At 27.4% G+C, this 21332-nt stretch overlaps 1 protein-coding gene across 2 annotated transcripts; it reads left to right on the forward strand.

Annotated features, from left to right (window-relative positions):
- The first annotated feature begins 194 nt into the window (after window positions 1-194).
- On the forward strand, window positions 195-19179 carry LOC111042449 (mitogen-activated protein kinase kinase kinase 7-like). Of its 2 annotated transcripts, none has more exons than XM_022327071.1 (13): window positions 195-492; window positions 598-823; window positions 1065-1182; window positions 1265-1407; window positions 1469-1655; window positions 2274-2401; window positions 2463-2537; window positions 3906-4000; window positions 4083-4209; window positions 15826-15947; window positions 16367-16519; window positions 16810-16947; window positions 17646-19179. In XM_022327071.1, exons 1-12 carry the CDS (start codon window positions 415-417, stop codon window positions 16906-16908), a joined length of 1551 nt encoding a protein of 516 aa, XP_022182763.1. In that variant the 5' UTR covers window positions 195-414; the 3' UTR covers window positions 16909-16947; window positions 17646-19179. The 2 variants fall into 2 exon arrangements, with proteins under 2 accessions (XP_022182763.1, XP_022182764.1); XM_022327072.1 differs by having other exon boundaries at window positions 196-492; window positions 17858-19179.
- The last annotated feature ends 2153 nt before the right edge of the window (window positions 19180-21332 follow it).

Raw genomic sequence — 21332 nt, forward strand, 5'->3', positions numbered from 1 at the left:
AACCCACGGTTAATAGATATATCTATTAACCGTGGTTATAACCACCATTAAAGATATTTAGGTATATCTCTATTCGTGGTCGTGGTTTTAACTTATATCAATGATAAAGTGAGCGTAGTCACGTGACTATATTTTTTTAATAATAAACGTCATTTTTTTTGTTTTTGTGGTAAGAGTTATTTATCACTTAACTTTATTTTTATCAATCAATCAATCACAACTCACAAGTGATGAAAGGATAACAATAATTCAAAAAAAAAAAAACATATTTATATAAAGAAAATACATAGTAAAATAATACATTAACGAATTGAAATTGTATTCATCCATTCTTCTCAACAATTACACAGTTTGTTTGGGCGATGTACGGTGCCGAACACATCCTATGCCATCCGAGGCACATTCACAAATCAAATGGCTATTAAAGAGACTCATGGACACAAACAAAAGTTTGTGGAAGAAATTGATTACGATGAAATTGAGAAGCTTGAAGTACATAATTTATATATATATATATATATATATATATAATTCAATATTTGTATAATAGGGTGTTGTGTCCAAAGTATATTGACTGTGTTATTTTATGCCATGTAGATTGTTGGCAAAGGATCGTTTGGAGTTGTTTATCGTGGACGATGGCGTAACAACTATGTAGCTGTCAAACACATTGACACCGAAGCAGAGCGTAAAGCATTTACAGTCGAAGTTCGACAGTTGTCTCGAGTCAACCATCCTAATATTGTCAAACTATATGGTGCATGTACATCAAATCCTGTATGTTTAGTAATGGAATTTGCGGAAGGAGGATCATTATACAATGGTTAGATTGTTGTATTTATTGATAAAACTTAAATTTTAAAAAGTTGTACAATTATAAATTTATTGCTCTAATTTTTACCTAAAGTACTGATTTTATTTTCAATCTTAGTATTTTAAATATTAATATGTAATGGAAAACAAAAAATACATTTAATCTTACTTGTCTTACTAATATATTACTTTATTGATTATTAATATCATCAAAATATTTCTAAATTGTCTTTTATGTTAAATGTTTATAGTATTACATTGTAAACCTGAACCTCAATACAACTTGGGACATGCTGTTAGTTGGACATTACAGTGTGCAGAAGGTGTAGCATATCTTCACAGTATGAAACCTAAACCATTAATTCACCGGTATCCAATTATATTTGTGATTTATAAACTTTAAGCATTTAAAGTTAAATAGAAGAAATAAAATATGATTCCTATTTTTTAGTGATTTAAAACCACCAAATTTACTATTAGTGAATGAAGGAAAAACATTAAAAATATGTGATTTTGGGACTGCTTGTGACAAAAAAACATATATGACCAATAATAAAGGTAGTGCAGCTTGGATGGCACCTGAAGTATTCGAAGGTTAGAAATTAATAAATTGTACATCATAAGTTTTTAACCAATAATATTACATTTTATTAAGGTTCAAATTATACTGAAAAATGTGATATATATAGCTGGGGTATTATTTTATGGCAAGTTTTAACAAGACTGAAACCATTTAATGAAATCGGAGGATCTGCTTATGGAATTATGTGGGCTGTACATAAAGGAACCAGACCTCCAATATTTGAACAATGCCCTCGACCGTTTCAGGAATTGATTACTGAGTATGTAATAATTATAAAAAAAATTTTTTTTGAATATGATCCTATATGCTACCTAGTAAAATAGTTATCAGAATATTATACTACCTACCTAAATTACATATCCTCATACTGTACTCTATTAAACATAAAAAATGACCCAGGCTACAACCGGTTTTTGTTGGTAATGCACAGATCACACAAAACTTTGTCCTCTTCTTAATCAACTTCCAGTAGCCAATCATTAAATTATGGAATAATAAGCAACATTTTTTGTATGATCAATGAGTTTTAATTATAATATAAAAGTAGTTCTTTGATTATTTATTGTATGATTATACATACTGTATGTCTTTTAATAGACAACATACTCTTTTTTTTTTGGTTTCAAGTTAAACACTTTTTTTTTCACGATTCACTATTTTTTTTATATATGATTGTGTCTTTAATACTAAAAGTTCAATAATATAATAAACATATGAAAGTAAATTCAACTAAGATCAACAAGTATTTTCTTGTAGCATCCAATAAAAATCATTAGTTTTAAGTACATAAAACTAAATGGTAGATAGATAGCCTATTGGATCATATTTTTTCCAAATACATTTCAACAGTTTACTATCTTGTATATTGTTTTTAAAGGTGCTGGGATCAAAATCCAAATGTTAGGCCATCAATAGATCATGTCGTTCAGGTTATGAGGATTTTAATACAATTTTGTTCTGGACATGACCAACCATTAATGTATCCCAATTATTGTTATTCCATTAGTATGTATAAAATTATTGTATCTTTTTGTTTATACTTTATAATATATTATTGTATTTCTAGGTAATGAATTTGAAGAAGACTGTACTTCTGAAGATTCTTGCCCAGACATTTCCGACTCCTATATTGAAAGCTTAAGTATGTTCATTTGCACTATGCGTAATTTAATTGTACCCTGGACTAAAAGTAGGGAGACAAATAGTCCTATTTCAGAAATGCCAGACAAAAAGTCCAAAAATGCAAATTATTTATTTCATTAAATTAAAATTTTTTTTATAAAATTATGAAATAAATAAATATTGGTTTTGGCAATAATATTACCTAATTACGCCTATGAAATCAAATATACTTATTATTATAACTTTTTTAAATTAAAATTTTGTAAATTTTAGATTTTTTTCCTAATTTCTTTTAGATCATAGTCTTGGCTTTTGTTTTTTTTCCTGTACGGTTTCCCATTTAATTATTATTTATTTATTTTAATTTATTTAAGCTTTGACAACTGAGGCCATAGCCTAACCTAGCTGTAGGTTGTAGTACTGTAGGGTTTTTGGAACTGTAGGGTTACGGAACACGTGTGTGTTTGTTTGGCAGAATTTCTAGTGGGCACCCGTAGGTTTCTGCCATGCCCGGTTGGGGGATGGCGGCCTGTCTCTCCAGACACCGTGAGTGCCCGGAGAGAAGTGCCGCCCGTGACCGAGATTTGAACCGGCGACGGTGCTCTTGCAACCGACGCATTATCCACTCGGCCCTCCCCCCCCCATTTAATTATCTTTTGATTCATTACCCACTTTATATCTTGGAAAATATTGGATTTTTAGTTTTTCCTGAGGGTTTTTTTTCACCAAAATTTTTTGGTTTTGTTAATATATGACTATTTTAGAGGTATATAATTTTTTATACATAGTTTTTTAATTTAGCTTAATACAATAAGATTGAAAATCAATTTTTTTGTCATGAACCCTGATGTTTTTAGACATAATCTAATACAATTATTTTGATTGGTTAATAGTTTCTCCATTTTTTCCTTTTGGCATCTTAATTTTTTTCTTTGGGTTCTCAGGTGGCCAATTCAAAACTGTTATTAGCATTTTATGTTAAGTTTTTGTCTCATTATAAAATTTAATGTTATAAACTTATAACTATGACTAAAAACTTCATGCATTTGAATGCTTCTTAGGAAGTTTCAAATAAAAATATGATTTGACACAAATTTGTTTCATATTACATACAACTAAAATTCAAAAATGTATATTGCATCTTTAAAATACTATATATATTAAAACAGCCCAATACACAAAAAATAAGTTTATTTGAAAGAATGTTTAATTCTAAGAAAAATGGTATGATAATAATAACGTTTAACGTTTCTAATCACATTATTCAATGAGTGATCATGGGGTTATAATGTTATATTACAAATCAACTATCTTAATTTTTATTTAAATACTATAGTTGAATGTTTATTTAATAAAGAGAAGTAATTAACATTTATTTATTTGGTAGGAAGTCATAAAGGAATCAATGGAATGTTGACAAATGATAGTTTAAAATCTAATCCCAATTTATCAATACCATTAAATGTTAATGTAGAGAACAAGGTAAGTTTATTTTTTATATCTCAAAATGTATTGTATTATACATTTACACATTATAAATAATTTGTTATAATAATTTCATTAGTTTGATCAATATGAAGACTTAAAAATATTAACTATGCCTGGATTTGACAAAGTGGGAGCTTATCAGACTGTTGACTCAACTGACCGCGAAGATGAATCAGATTCACAGTGTCAAAGTCAACTAGATGGTAAGTTTCTCTAATATTATTACTTTCAAGTTTTTTTTTTAATTTAGACTCGACAGCAAATTTTTTAAATACATAATGTACTTAAAATAGCATTTTTACTTAATTTAAAATTACATTTTTATTTAATTTTTTTTAAATGTTCATGGCTTATCATTTAGAGGATGTTTAGAAAGATAACCAACTGTTGTGTGTTGTTCAGGTTGAGTTTTTCTGACAAAATAATTTAAATTCCAGCTTCTTGTCTCTCATTCTCATATATATAACATATACGACATTCGATTATTGTTTGTTTCGCTGTAAAAGGGGGGGGGGACTGCATTTGGCACTGTAGTTTTTAGGTTTTAATACTAGTTTGAACTTAAATTAAATATCATATACTTCAATTTAACTCTTGTGTTTATTACAAATATTTGCTTAAAAATAGCTGAAAATATTACAGATATTAATTAATTAGAGGTTTTAAGTTATTTTATTTTATTAATCAAGTTTTATTTCTATAATTATTAAATTACTTCATTGGTATACTTTAACTTATTCTATATTTGAGTAATATTACATGGTACACATATTGCTGTTGTTACACCACATACACCATATCATTTAATATTTTTCTTCAAAGTTAACATAAGTTGTGAATTAATAATTCTAAATAATTTATATTTCATATTATTATGTTATTTAAAAAAATGTTTCTAGTATTTTATTTTAAGAGGAAAAAATTTTAATTCATAAATATTTACAAATTATTTTCAATATTAAATGTTGTATATTAAACATTTAACTTTACTATTAAAACTTTTTTGATAATAATTTTTAATCATAGTTAAATTTCCTAGTGTGTTTATTTATTATTATAAAAAAATGACCAATCTTAATTTTGGTGACCTTATTTCCAGGGGAGCAATTTCAATGAAAAAAGTGGGGGTGCTGAAGGCCCATTTTTTTCATATTATCTCTAGTTATGGATGCCTGGCATAATTACTATTAAAATGAAAATAAATATGAAAAATATCGGGGGTGCCAAACACCCCCAAGCACCCCCCAAATTGTGCCTATGTTATTTCCTTCATAAAAGATTTTCCAGTATCTTTTTTAAAAACATTGAAAATAATATCTTTAATCCTAACTTAACCTATAAACAACTTTAACCGAAACATTTTTCTCATCACTTAGAGTAGGGGTCGGGAACCTTTTCGTAGGAAAGAGCCATTCTTTCAAAAAAATACAAAACTATGATATCCAGGGAGCCGCACAGACAAGTTTGAACAACCTTTTTTTTTTTTTAGTAGGCAATAAAAACATAATAATACGTCAATATATAATATAATTTATATTTTACGGATATATCTATATTGATAATTATCCAAAGAGCCGCAGATTGCATGTTAAAGAGCCGCATGCGGCTCCGGAGCCTCAGGTTCCCGACCCCTGACTTAGAGGTTAAGATAATAAGATATTATATTAAGTCCAATATGATTGGTGTTTATCGTAGAAAAAGAAGAGGCTAATAAAATTAACCTAAACAATACAGTTGATAAATTTGAAGAATCAATGATATCCACTTACCTATATGCAGTGTTGGGTAGTAACGTAACGTGCGTTACTCGTTACTGTAACATAGTTGCATTTTTCAGTAACATTATGGTAACTTAGTTATTATTATTTTTGGGTAACGCAAGAGTAACTACGTTAATTATTTAGAAGTAACTTAGCAAAAGAACGCATTACATTATAAATTAAATTTTTTTCGGGGCTGGGATACTATCGTAGTGCTATTTCACGGGACAGTCCTTCCCCTCGTATCCGCATCAGAAAATGTAATTATATTAATAATTTAAGTAGGTATTTATGTAATTACAAAATGTTCACAGTATAATCTAATATAATTTTATAAATATACGATTTTGTGTTAATATTATTTTCAATTTAACTGATTTTAACCTAGTTTCTGATCAACCCTATGGTAAAGTGGAGCGCTATTATAATACAGTTTATACAGGCGATTTAAAAATTTTAAATGGTTTACCTATGATGAAACAAATGTTTGTAAAGTTTAATACGTCACTCCCTTCTTCAGCTTTTGTTGAAAGGCTCTTTAGTGTAGCTGGAGACATTTGTACGAAAAAACGAGCTAGAATAACTGATCAAAATGTTGAAAATACATTATTGTATGAAATAAATATAAAAAAAGATTGATTTAAAAAAGACTTTTTTTTTATGAAACTTAAATAACACAAGAGTAACGTCATTGTAACTAGTTACTTTTGAGTAAAAAATGTAACGTGATGCATTACTTTTGTACTCGAGTAACTATCAAGTAATCTAGTTACCTATTTTATTTTGTAACTTGAAACGTAACTTAGTTACTTTTAAAAAGTAACTTACCCAACACTGCCTATATGCAATTGACTCTTGGTAACCCCAAGTTCATGAGAGGAAGGGGGAGAAATTTAACTTACTAAAAATTTCAAGTTATCAAAATCTAAAAAAAGTTGACATAAAAGAAATAAAAAAATATACATACCTACTAACATACTATACATATTACATATTATTTTTAAAGAGTTGGTTTAAGGTTAATTGCTTATGTTAATTTAAAACATTGTTCTCGATTATATTTTCTAAATAACCCGGTGGTTTAAATAAATCTTCCGTACCTTTATTTCTTTTGATATATTAATGTAATTTTTCTAAAGCAAGTGTTGTTTCCTTACTTGTAATAGTGCAGGTTCTATTCCATTTGACTTCTTCGTTATCACTATCCAATATATCGGAAACAATTTTGTATTAAAACTATTCTCTACAAATAGCAAAATTGTCATCAATATTTACTTATTATTTAAAAGTTTAAGTAAAAATTGTACTTGAATAGCATTAAATGTCAAAGTTAAATTGTGTGCTGTACAATAATCAATAAAAAGTATGATTTTTCTTTTCTCAGCTACCATTTTTTATATCTAATTTTATTAACCACAGTTTATAAATTGCAGAAGTCATCCAGGGTTTTAATTTGCATAATAATCTAATGGTAATGATTTTACTTGTTAAACATTTTTTGGTTTTTTTGACTTATCAATCAGAAGTGGTTTTAATTTTTCTGTGCCCGACATATTTAATCCTAAAAAAAGTTTTACACTTTCTTTGCTATATTTTCCACCTGTACAAGATTGGCCTTTAAATATGAATGTTTTTTCAGGTAAATATTTTAAAAATATTCTTGTTTCATCTTTATTAAAAATATCATCCAGTGAATAATTTTTGATGAGCTTTGGTAAATTATTAATCTATACAGAACACGTTTGTACATCTACTGCGTCACTTTCACCACAAACTTGTCTAAATACAATGTTATTTCTGATTTTCCAATTTGTTATCCATCTACTGCTGGCCTTAAAATGTCGGTGTCCAAATTCTTCAGCTTTTGTTCGTAGAATGGGTCCATTTATTGGATTTTTTTTGTCAAGACATTGCTGTAACCATAATTATAAACAGAATTCTATATCGGAGTATTTTCCTAGTTTCAATTTTCTACACATATTCTCTAGAATCACTTCTTTAATAGTCATATATATTATATATATTATATCAAGATCAGCTAGAATAATATAAGTACTAAATATATATTATTGTTTTATGATAATAAATGTTTTTGTTGTTATATCTCCATAGTTTGTTATTAAATTAAATTGAACTTGTTAAATTCAGATAGTAAGTGAACAAATATAGAAGTATAAATTAAGTGGCCTGTATTTTGTGCTTTTGTGACATTGTGAGCTAGGGTAACCATAGAGTAAATTTCCAGTCTTATTTAGCTGGCCATATTTTATAACAAGAACAATATTATAGGGACTTTATAATTTTATTATTAAAGCACTTATACCACACATTTGCTTAACAAAATATGATACAAATATGTACAAATATAAATACATTTTAAGTATTTACTCATAATTAGACACAAATAGTAACAATGGTGATATTTACATACTGACATTATATTAAATAAATTACACAAATATTCTGCAGTTTTTGAAATTCTATATAGAGGAAGTATGTACTTCCTTGCCCTCCATCCCCACACCAACAAAAGGTGTCCATGATTGTGGCCTGGTAACAATTTTAAATGGTCACCAAAAATGTAGTTCCAAAAATAAAAATAATAAATACCGCCACTGGAGCTAACAATGTCTCAAGTATAAAAAAAATCTAAGTACCAAGTCATAGTACCCTTTAATAGAATTAAGCTAGTCTCAAAACAAAATTGTTTTATGTAGTGGATATCAATGAAACTATGATAGATGTATGTTTTTTAAATAATTACATATCTCTAGCATTTATTATATATATATATATTGTACATCATACATATTTAGAATAAAAATGATTAATAAAATAATTGTTTTTTAACTTAAAAAAGGTGTAAATTTTTTGGATATTAAATTTGTAAAATATAAATAACTCTAAATAATTAAGACCACTTAACTGCTCAAATGAATCGTCGCAAATTTTTTGTTTGGCTAGCACATGTGTATTGTCAATATATTGACTATGTGTGTGTGATTTATACTTGTACGTTGATTGTCAATTCGATTGCCAACCAATGTGTCATAAAGTTTAAAATAAAGTATCATCAAAACAAGATACAATTTTAACCATACTTAATTAGGATACAACCTACATACTAAATTATATATTATGAACAAAATAGGGAACTGGTTGGTTATTGTCCACCGTAATACAACTTGTAAATATTGTTATATTTTTCAGATTGTATATTATTTATTTTTAATTAATTATTAAAAAAGTAGGACAAGTGGATACTACTCTGCTATACAGTGGTTGTCGAACATGTCGTTGTATACATGTGTTACATTTGAATTTAACAATAAATCATAGCGTACGAAAAGCATTTCTGGAGATGTTGTGTCATCTTAGCATACTTGTATAAATAATCAAATATAATAGTTTAAAAAAAAATTAGTAAAAATTGAAAATATTTCTGGTCTATAAATAGCGTAACTTACCCATGACTTTTTTAGAGATAGAAAACTAGAAAACTTGTTTGGAATCTTCCCCTAAAATTTCTAATGTTAGTATAAAAAAAATATTTATGAATTTCTAACAGAAAAATAATTTATAAAATTTTTAAATTTTTCAGTGAATGGGAAATGATAATATAAATATTTGGTGAAAATGTCTAGTGTCAGCGTTATTAGTTTTTGAGTTACACCTTTATGTTTTTGTTTTTCTCAGCGCTTTCTAAAACTACAGGGAATTTTCAATTTTTCAAAAGTACCAATACTAAAGATGCTGATGTCAAAAACTGGAGCATTTTTAGTTTTAACTACCACCTAAGAAATGAATTACATTTTCAAATTTTAGTTTTGAAAAGAAAAGTTGTTATGTATTTCTAACTACAAAATGTTATTTAAACATTTTAACGATTTTGATATAAGGTCTATAAAAATGGTTGTGGACTTACTCTTCATTTTTTTCCTCATACAAAAAATTTAGAAAAAATTTATTTTTTACTTTTATTTTTGGTGTAACTATAAATAAAAAAATGACTTTAGATAGGAGACATGAAACTTTCACTGAATGTGTATACATAGTAGCAATTTCTTTACACCTTACAATTTTTCAAAATATTTTCACTCGTGTTGAGCTATTTATAACCATATGAAACTTTGATGATTATTAGTTTTTTTTAAATAAATATCAATAAAAAAATGTTTGCTTCGTCAAAAAACTTTAAAATTTAATACAAGGATCCCAATATAATGAGAGTTAGTACAATAGGAGTTTTAAAAATGCAAAGGCACAATTTTTTTTTTATAAATATTTAAAATTCAAATTTTTACCACAACCTTTTTACTATTATTGAAGACATTTTATATCAAAATTAAATACTGAAATGGTGTAGGAAGTTCTGTTTCCTCAATAATTGTCAAGATTTTGTTTTAAAAGGTGCTCGATTACATAATTAAAATAATCAGTTTTTTTTAAAGATTCACTTCAAAATAGATGTATACAATTTATTTATAATAATGTCACAGAATATATTAAATATTAATATTGCTAAATATTTGCAAAGATTTACCATTTCTCATCATAACATGTTTTTCCGAGTATTATTAGTTTTAATTATTTTCATAAATTCTTAATTTATATAAATTAAATACTTTAACAGGCAGTATCATTAGTATGAATTGCAATAGACTGAAGTATTATCCTAATTAAAATCTTCTCTGACATGTTTCATACTTGTATTGTATACACATTAATGTTCTTTTTCTTCCTATGTTGAGGCATTTGGATTTTTGTTTTGTCTACGTTACATTTATCAACTTAATGTCATAAAAAACAATAGAAATTAATTGGATCAGGCCCAACAGAATAAATAGCACAAATAGATTCAAATTTTTTAGTAGACAAAATCTCATTTTACGTTTCACTCAAATCACAATAATATTTAGGTTTGATTATTTGATTAAAATATATCTATGATTACATTTTGTATAGTTTGTAGTTGAGAAGTTTTTGGCGTATATTTAATTTTTAAGGAGGATGGTCCGTGTACTGTAGTTAGTACTTACACTATATTAATTGTACTATGGATATTGGATGAAAAAAATATTGACCGTGTTCATAGGATTGTGAAAAAAAATTTTTTGTCCAACATTACTATTTATCTCAACTGTCATTGAAAACATTGTTATATTTTGTTTTGTTCAGTTGATACAAAACCATAGGCATGCGCACGGGGGCAGCAGAGGCAGCATATGCTGCCCCTGGACTTTATTTGGGGCTACCAGGGCCGGCAAATATTAAATAATGGGCCTCCGTAAAATTATATTTCCGCAAATGATTTTTTTTTTTTTTGGTCAAGTATAGATATGAATATTTTATGATTATAGAATTTATCAGTATAAAACTAATACACCTGTCTACTATAAAAACTGTACAATTGTTTATCCAAATAAACAAATAATCAATACAACTTTAATTTTGATACCCAATAGCAAAAATAATAAAACTATGGGCTGGGTTTAATGATGAATTTGAAGAATGGGCCGAATTAATCTCTTGCTTCCCCTGAAACCGGAGTCTGCGCACGCCTATGTACAAAACATTGCTGTATATTTTAAAGAACTGAATCAATCAATAAATAAAATAATTATTAATTTAGAAATATATAAATTTTCTTTATGTTAAATTATTATTTATTATAGATTTCCAGTATTTCTAAGTTATTGAGAACATAGAGACAATTTTAAAATGTTACTTTTATTTTAATATACCAATCAAAATGTATTTATTAATTATTATTTGCTGAACAATAAATAATTATACATCTTATGCAAACAGTATTTAAAAAATAGGTCTTTAATATCGTATAGTATTATTTCATTTTCACAATATCATTAAAAGTAGGTAATAAGAAGCAAAGGAATCAGAAGTTATCTGGGGACACTATTATTTTTAATTAGTGTTTCAAAAACAATTGATGTTTGATATTAAATTTTGTTTTGGAAAACTATTCTTAAAAAAATGTACCCCTTTAAATATGCCCCCCTGTTTACCCTCTTTTGAATACACAGATTTATTTTTAAAAGTTCTTTAAGGCGAATGACCGCCAAGTTAAATGATCCATCAAAGAGATCATTTTTTCTGATGACACGTGAACGCCAGTTACTATTTTAATAATAAATCACATCAGCATGAGTCATATGGTGAATGACCCATAGCTTGGCCAAAAAAAAACTTTTGGATTATCTGTTGTATAATGTACTTATTATTAATGCACAACAGCACAACAATTACAAGTTTATAATTTTTATTACTAATATGGTAAAACAATTGTTAATAAATATTTTTGTCTATCATTTTTAATTCAATATCCCAAAATTTGATAAAACGATTTATATTCAAAAAATCGAAATTAGATTTTAAAGAGGACGTTTTTTCCAGTACAACAGTGCAGTAGTTATGAATTCCGGGGGGGGGGGGGTAATGCTATAATAGTTTATTTCTGAGGCTAGTATATTAACGTTCTTTTACAATATCTAAAGTAAGTTTGATATTTCAAGGGTACAATGTTTTATGCAAAATGTATAACTTATCTGAAGGATATGTACATTACATAACTTGAATAATAGATTAATAGATAGGTGTTATTTATATTATCTATGTACTTAAATAAAGAAATATTCAACAGTTATCTTTAGTAAATAGTAATTCAAATAAATAATTTGAACGAAATCATCCTTCCGAGTTGGGTATATACAATTTGCATTATAAATTGTTCCGCAAAATGTATTATTTTAAATATGATTAAAAGCATTATTCTTATATTCAGAGAGGCCGAGAGAGCCAATGAGTGGGAGAACTAATTCCCCGCCTAAAAAGAATCAAACCAATGTCCGTCTGCAGTGATGTGCTCAAGTTTTTTGAAAGGGGAGATATGAATTTCAGACCACGTTATATATACATTCATTGATCCTTTATCGTAAATTTGTATGACAAAAATAATCCAAAGGGGGGAAATTACACCCTCATCCCCTCTGTCAGTGCGCCCCTGTCCGTCTATGTTTTCCAGTTTTTTCTCGTGTTATGAGTAAGGTGGCTATTTGCCAGTATCACCATGTCAATACAAACATTTTGTTTCCGGTGTTTATATGCATCAGAAGGACGTGACCTTAGAGTTGTATGCAGTGTTCAACCCTGTTTCCCAGACATTCTAATACAAATGTCTTATCTAGTATGTACTGTTTAAGATTTTGTTCCAAACCTTAAAAGTTTGGCTATAATTAATGAATTTGTTCAGATAAAATCTTCTACCTACATTTTACAATATATTTTATAAATTGTATTTAGTTATTACAAGTACAAGTACAATGTATTATGTATAAAATATACATACGTTCGTTGGAAGAATTTCTTCTTTTTAGTGTTTTTTAATTATCTTTTAATTACTATTTTTGTGTATAAATAATTATAATATATGTCTTATTTTAGTATTATTAATAATTTTATTTGATTTAAAAATGTCTTTATTTAAATCTAGTATTCTATGAATAAATTACTATATTTATTTAAATAAAAAGATATTTATAAACACAAAAAATAATAATTTTTAAAAATATTGCGCTATTGCTTTCAGCTTCTGTATTTGAATATTACATTTATATTAGATTTACCTGTATGCAAAATATTTTGTTGTCTCTTGTTAAATTTTATACCCATATAGCCTTTTTACAATTATTTAGGACAATAATAAAATTATACATTTGTGTAAAGAGTACGAATGAAAGGGTAGTCGACAAAAACGTCTCTTAATAAAGAGCATGGCCAGATAAATTTAGAATTTACGTAAATAGCTGGCGGAACACAAAGACGTGTACGGTGTTTAAAATCCCAGTATACTAAATGGCTGCCCAACACCATAACAGCATAACGTAATTGGCGACGTTACAATTAATAATAAATTACTAAGCGGCAAACAATTTGAGAGCTTATTATTTACTTACATTTTCATTTTAATTGATTGATTACCTCGTTATTATGCGTAACCTTATTATAGGTATATATAGTATGTCAGCACACCATTAAATAGTTTAACAAATTTTGTTTTCTCTCTAATTCACACTCGTGTTTGTACGTTTACTTTTTACGATATTTAAATTTTAAAGCGAGATTTAAGCATTTGTAATTTGTAATATTTTGCAAACTCACAAATTCACAATAGAAATAAAAATTAAACTTTCAAAAAAGTCTTCATACAAACACAAAGAATGTTCAGATGTTCTTAACCTAGGTGGTTTGATAATAAGTCAATTCACTTTAATGTTAAAAAGCTAAGAACACAAGATTGGTTCTGCTTGAATCAAGTCTGCTATATTGCATGTGAGTTGGGGAGAGCAAACAAATGCGCTGATAAGCTCTTAAATAACAGTCGTCACTAGTCAGTCATAAGACTTTTGTATTATTCTTTATTATAATTTACTAGTATATAGACCAGTGGCGTATTTAGGATTTTGGTGCCCAGGGTACACATTTTTTAAAATTCTTTCTGTAGCTATTTCCCCCACCAGTTTTTTTATTGTGCCAATTTACCTCGCTCCTTAAAAAACCCAACACATGTGTTAAATTTACTACTCCAAAAAAATTGCTGTTAGGGGCAATTGCCCACCATGCCCCCCCCTCCCCCATAAATTCGCCACATGATATAGACATTTGCGAAGTTATGAACGCAACAAAAAAAGTATCTTTAGTACTGCTCACTATGTAGACACTAGTATCTAGTCATGACACATCAATCTCATATTCGTTAATAATTATGACTGAACCATGAGCTATTGAACAATACCTATTTGTCCTATTTGTACTCTATATAATATTAGAATATCATGTTCCTTGACTTTGGTTACAGTTACGCAGTTACGCTACGCCAATACGCCAATACGCCAATACTAACTAGTAGGCGTAAATAGTTCGACAATTTTAATATTGTAACAGTTTATTTGAAAAAAAAAACAAAAAATTTGATTTTATTGTATTTAAAATAAAAAATAGGTACATACAATTTTTATTATAGAATTATGTTTTCCGTGGTTATTTTGCCATGGGGTTATTTATTAGCTATATGTAACTTTTAGATGAGTTCCATCATTTCCAAAACCTTTGTACAGGTAAGACGTCAAATTGAACCTTACTATCAAACTTATGATATATTCACACTATACACTGGTAACATTGTATTACAGTATTTCTTTGAACAAAAAATTTCCAGAATAATCATGACTGTATCTGGCATCTGTTGCAATAATTAATCGACAGAGACGCGTAGTTAGTATTAAACAGTTACAACTTACAATGACTCATCTTCGAAATAGTTTGAATTTATTAGTTCAACAATAACATACAAAATTTACATTGATAGGTATACGCAATAATAATAGAGTAATTAATAATAATACTTAGGTACCAAGGTACTTATCCCAATTTAAATTTGAATAAAATATCAGAATATTGCGTAATTGTCCTTGGATGATCCATTCCATAAAAGATATAATGTATTTGTTGTACATTTTAATTGAAAATAAGTATTAATTAAAATTTTTAGTATATTTGTGCTTTATATTATGTACGGCACCTTTTTTTATACCAACAAAATACTTTCATGATTTGTGGTTAACGGGATGTCAGATCTGTGGTCCAGATGTCTGGAGTGATCTGGCTCACGTTGTAAAGGGTGTGAGTCATTCGGCTAGATTTAGACACGACACGGCTGTAGAGAGAGTAGTGTTTTCCTAGTGTTGTGTATTTGTATGTTTATTTCCTTGCTCGATTCCTGACGGACAACAACTATGTGTGAGCTTAGCGAGTGCGTCACAAATGAACATTATAGTAAGTAGGTAGCCAATCTATTTGGCTTCGTTTGCTTAATGACCTGCCTCATCAATAGATATTATTGTAAATCAATATATGATAGACAATTACTTGAATTACAATTTATTAAACATACCAAATAATTATTGATTTGGAAACTATCAAAATATTATAAAGATTGATGTATTAACATTTTTAACAATTCTATATAATATTATAATCCAGGTGTTTCTGGAACACATCCCGAACTGGATAATTTGTACTTGATGTTAGATCAACAGTTGCATCCAATACCCCCAGATACCACTTGTCCACAATCAGTTCAAATATTTGAAGAACACAAACAGGTACCTAAATTACAGTTTTATTATTTTTTTTAAAAACTATACAAGCTAAATATATTTAGATTTGGTAATTTTATTAAAACCCTATTTCTGTATAAATGGATTTATAATTGATATAGGAAATAAGTAATAACCATAATTAATGTATAGTTTATATGGAAACTAAATATTTTAAATTATTAAAATTAAAACCAAAGTGAAAGTTGGTAAAATAAATGGTTCCAATTTTAATTTAAGGTTATTATAAATAATGAATTCTTAGTATCTTCAATAAATTCTAAAAATGTATTTTTGAATTTACCTAGTGCATTTACTACAGATAAATCATTTTTGTATTTTTAGTTTTTACATTTTTTAATAATTACAAGCCACAATACTTGAAAAAATAAACTAATTGGTACTTATTTTATACATATTTTTAGCTTGCTCAAGAATATTTAAAAGTGCAAACTGAAAGAGCATATTTATCAAGACATATGGAGCAATTGGCAGAGCGTTTAAGTCAGGAAGAAATCTTGTGTGATGAAGAAGTAGATGAAGATGATGAAGAAATTAAAAAACTCAAAAATGAAAAAGTGAGTATTGTTAATCCTTTTTATCTTTACACCTAATACTAATATAAACACTGCTGTTAATATTAAAACTAAAAACTGGAAATGCTATTCAGTATTGCATACATTTAATGCCTAATCATAAGGATTTCATATTGGTGAAACCATAATGAAAAAAAAAAAAATATTATTATGTTATAATTTGTATAATTTTTAGCTGTGGGTTTTGTCTGCAATTCCAAATCAATATACAGGATATTCATAGAATGATTATTGATAATTTTGAATAATATTCGATTAATTTTTTTATTTAGGAAAATTTAACACAATTAAGCCAGAACCTCAAAAAACAACTAGAAATGATACATGTAAAAAAAAGTAACCATTCAAATGAAAATGAACCATCATCATAGTGATCATAAATTGTTTTGTATTTGACTAAGCAGCTTAAAGTAAATATACTTTGCATCATAGATCATTACTTTAACTAATTGATTGTTAAATACTTAAATATGGAGCTGGCAGTATAACCAATTCACTCTCCAGTTATAGAAGGTATTTGTCATAATTTAGTCCCTACTATATTTAGGTTTTATTTGGTAACATTATAAGCTACTGTAATATTGCACATTGTGTCAAAACCCAATAATTTAAAGTACTTTTGAAGGTTAGGTATGTTACAAACTTACTGTATAGATAAAAAATAATTGTAATACTCATTTAATTTATTTGTGATCTCTCAAATCTAAATAATATATATGTGTTTGGTTTAAAAATACTTTTTTATTTCCAATGCAAAGTTTTAACTCTTTTAAATATTATTGTAGTTTAAGCAAAGTTATACATGCACCCCACATATAATTAGAAGGTAGTATAGAAATTAAGAAATTTAAGATTTGATATTTTAAACACTTCTAAATGATAGCAGCGGCGCCTAAGTAGTTTAAAAATACTCGGGCAGACAAGGTAAAAACATATAAACCACATACCCCTAAAAAAATTCAAGCAGACTTACGGGGGCTTTACCTATACTTAAGTATGTAGAACTATTCACTAAAATTAAATTATGATGTTAGGTTACATACATTTTTTATGTATCAATAAATCATAATTAAGTTAAACTGATCTACTTGTGTATCAATAATTACAGCCAAGGACATTGATATATTACTATAACAATATATCAGTGTATGAAAATAACAGTTAATCATCAATATACCAAAAATACCGCCAGCTCTATCAAACATGCTAAAGACAATATAATTAACATGATACTGTATTTTATTTTATTTTGGTAACTTATTGTATATGTAATTGTTAATAATAATTTAATTTTAATTTTTCAAATTATGGTAAATTAAGGGGTTTTGGAGTTTTGTACCCCTTAGCCGCATCCAGATCTAGGATACATTTATCTTTGTGGGAAACAAAAATGTATGATACCGCTTATAACATGCAACCAGAAACATTGTTGAAAAAATGTGAATCATAGGTCTGGACGTTGCTTTACGGAAAATGGATGAAAAATTATATTGTATTAGTAATAAATATATTTTATAAAAACAATTGAGATGAGTTGTATCTTGTATTTATGTCAAATTGACATATGTTGAACTTTTTCCCATCATATTTCTATATACATGTTCTTAATTTTATATTATATCAACTTAATAATGTTAATTTGATAGTTATAAAACATGATTTATATAGTTTAATTAGTTAATATAATTATTTTTTTATCTGGTTTATTATTATGTATCATTGTGTTGAATATGTACAACATTTTATTTTTATTAATGTTTTTTGTATAAATGGTTATTAAATTTGTGCTCTAGTCCAACAAAATTGCCAAATTTTTGTTTATGAATTTTACAGTATAAGATTGTATTTAGAAATATTTAAATTGTATTACATACATTTTAAGCTCATTCATAACATTGATAAAACAATTATTTTATGTTATTATTTATATTTTAATATGTTTAAAAAATAATAACAATATTTGCTGTAATTGCATAAGAAACATAATATGTAGCACTTTAATATACACTATCTATGTATACTAAAATGTATGTTTGTTACCTAATGACTAAAAAATTACTGGATTTTCAATAAAAGTTATATCAATTAATACCTTGACACTTGGAGTCAAAAGAAATCACCTATTTTACTATTTTTTTTTGTTTTCTAAATCTAGAATTCTCTATCTAATTCTGATCTAAAAAAAAAATCGGAGCATTTTTACTACTCAAAAAATTGATGACAGAAAAAAACACACATCACGTCATTGTAAAATCAATCCATTATTTTCGCTCCGCTCAGAATCTAAAACTGAATATATGACATTTTCACCAAATGTTTATATATTAGCATCATCATATATACAATGAGCACCTTTTTGGACAGTTTCGACAAATCGACTATTTTGAATGTTTCCAAGTAAAAATAATTAAATTAAAATTATTTTTTTATTTCCTTTATTAAATATATGTATGCTTGAGCAGATATTTGTCGTATTGGCAAGAGTACTTTTAAATATTAAGTTAAAATTAAATTCCACTCAACCCTCCGCGCTCATTCAAACCCCATAATTAAAAGTTTATCCTCTGCCTCTATTATTCCTAGAAGGTTAAAAAGACAATGGCCAAGAGATCTGCTCAATACCTAATTAAAAAAAAAAAAAATAAAACAAAAAAAATAAAAAAAATAATTATGATAAAATGAATTAAAATAAAATTTCAAACCGTAATTTCTTGTCAGGTGGCACTGCTGGGAGCCTTCCTTCTCTTTTAATTGTTATTATTGTTAATTGTTATATTCTTTAAGTCACCACACTTACTTATTATACACTGTATGTATAGATTGTAAATACTAATTGTAAATATTAAGTATTAACCAAATCGTCTGTAAAACTTGTCAAATTGTATGGTCAGTGCCACAACCCACAGAAATGCCGGAACCAAACAGAGAAAAATGGATCGATATTTATGAACTTTATTATAAAAAAACAAATTTTCTAAATTTTTTGGGATTCATGATGGAAAACACATAAGATGCAGAAACCCAAATAATTCTGGGTCTCTTTTTATAATCATAAAAAGTATTTTTCAATCGTACTTATGGCAGTGGTAGATGTGAATTTAAATTTCATTTTTATATTTTATCGATGTCGGAGCGTGCGGACAAGAAGCTGATTCAAACGTTTTTCGACAAAGCATGATGTTTGGAAAAAAGTTATACACAAATCGATTCCAAATTCCTGATCCGATATCGTTGCCATCGACAGAAAATAATTTACAACCATTTGTATTTGTTGCCGATGAGACATTTGGACTACACACTAATTTATTTCGAGTTACGACCATATCTAGGACGTGGGATACTGGGATGAATATACTCGTACAGTCGTACTTCGTAGAATATTTAATTATGGGCTATATATAGAGAGCTTGACGTATTGTCGCCTGTGCTTTTGGAATATTAGCCGACCAGTGTAAATACCAGTAAATTATTCTATAATCGATGGTATTACCTACAACTATAGTCGAACCCGATTTTTGTGATTACAATATCATTCAACAAGCATGTTGTGTTTTGGCTATTTTGCATAACTTTGTTAGAAAGAGAGACAGATGTAATTACGATGAAAATATTGTAGATACGGCTTAATAAATATAAATAACCTAGACGATTTTCAAGGACACGGCAGACATAAATCGAAATTAGGGATAATTTTGCGAGTCATTTTAGAAATCAAAGGGCTGTGTCATTTCAATATAGAACAACATTTTAGTATTATGATAAATTTTTAAATTAAACTCTTATACTTATTATTATTTTTAAAAAAATTTTTAAAATCAAATACCTATATATTATTATCATAATTTTTAGTTCGATTATAAAGTTACCATGAAGTATAACTAAGTAAAACTTTTTTCTAAATATTCTACTTTAAATTAGCCATATTATATTATGATAAAACAGTTGTGACAAAGTAGAATGTACGAAAATTAGGTATGTATTTATTTTGTACGATGTACTATTATATAGATTGCTATATTGTATATACTAAAATATATATTTATTTATGAACAAAATATAACCTACATATCTAATTTTGTAGAAATAATATATATTGTTATATTAATGTGTAGGTTTTACCTTTTTCTTCTTTTTCTGTTGGTAAAAACTATTCCAATTTGTAGAATAAACCATCCAACTACCTTCATCCAACATGATTCTTTTAATTCCTTAACGCTGTATTCTTCAGAACTCATATCCTATAAACAAGGATAGCTCTGGACTTCCGAAATCAATTTCTCCGCGAATACATATTTAGGTAGATCGATACAATTCAAAACAACACAATATAATTTAAATTATAAAAATTATAATTTATATTAAATACAGAAACCGATAGTCCGTAGGCGTGGTCGGCTCAATATTAAATTAAATGTTTTGGGTTACTTTCCGAAACGCATCGGTAAAGTGAACCGCAGCATGTTGCGGCCGGTTCCCGACGATTTTAAATCGGTTCGCCGAATCGGTCAGTCTGACCCCGATAACGCGGATTAATGCTAATTATGGATGTAGCGGTCGTTTACCGATCGGTTGTGTATTATCGGCTACCGACAAAGTGTGATCCGGCCCAACAGTAAGTTTAATACCTCGAATAAGGGACTTTTAAATTTTGTTGTAATTACAAGGCCATGTCTAGGGCAAGGCGACGGACGCTTGTGTATATACTATATTTTTTACTAAATGCAATGAAGCTATAAGAAGAAACATATTATGATTACATACTGAGTATAAGGTCTATGAAGTTATCATATTATAT

This window comes from Myzus persicae, unplaced genomic scaffold (assembly GCF_001856785.1).
Source record: "Myzus persicae strain clone G006 unplaced genomic scaffold, MPER_G0061.0, whole genome shotgun sequence".
NCBI lineage: Eukaryota > Metazoa > Arthropoda > Insecta > Hemiptera > Aphididae > Myzus > Myzus persicae.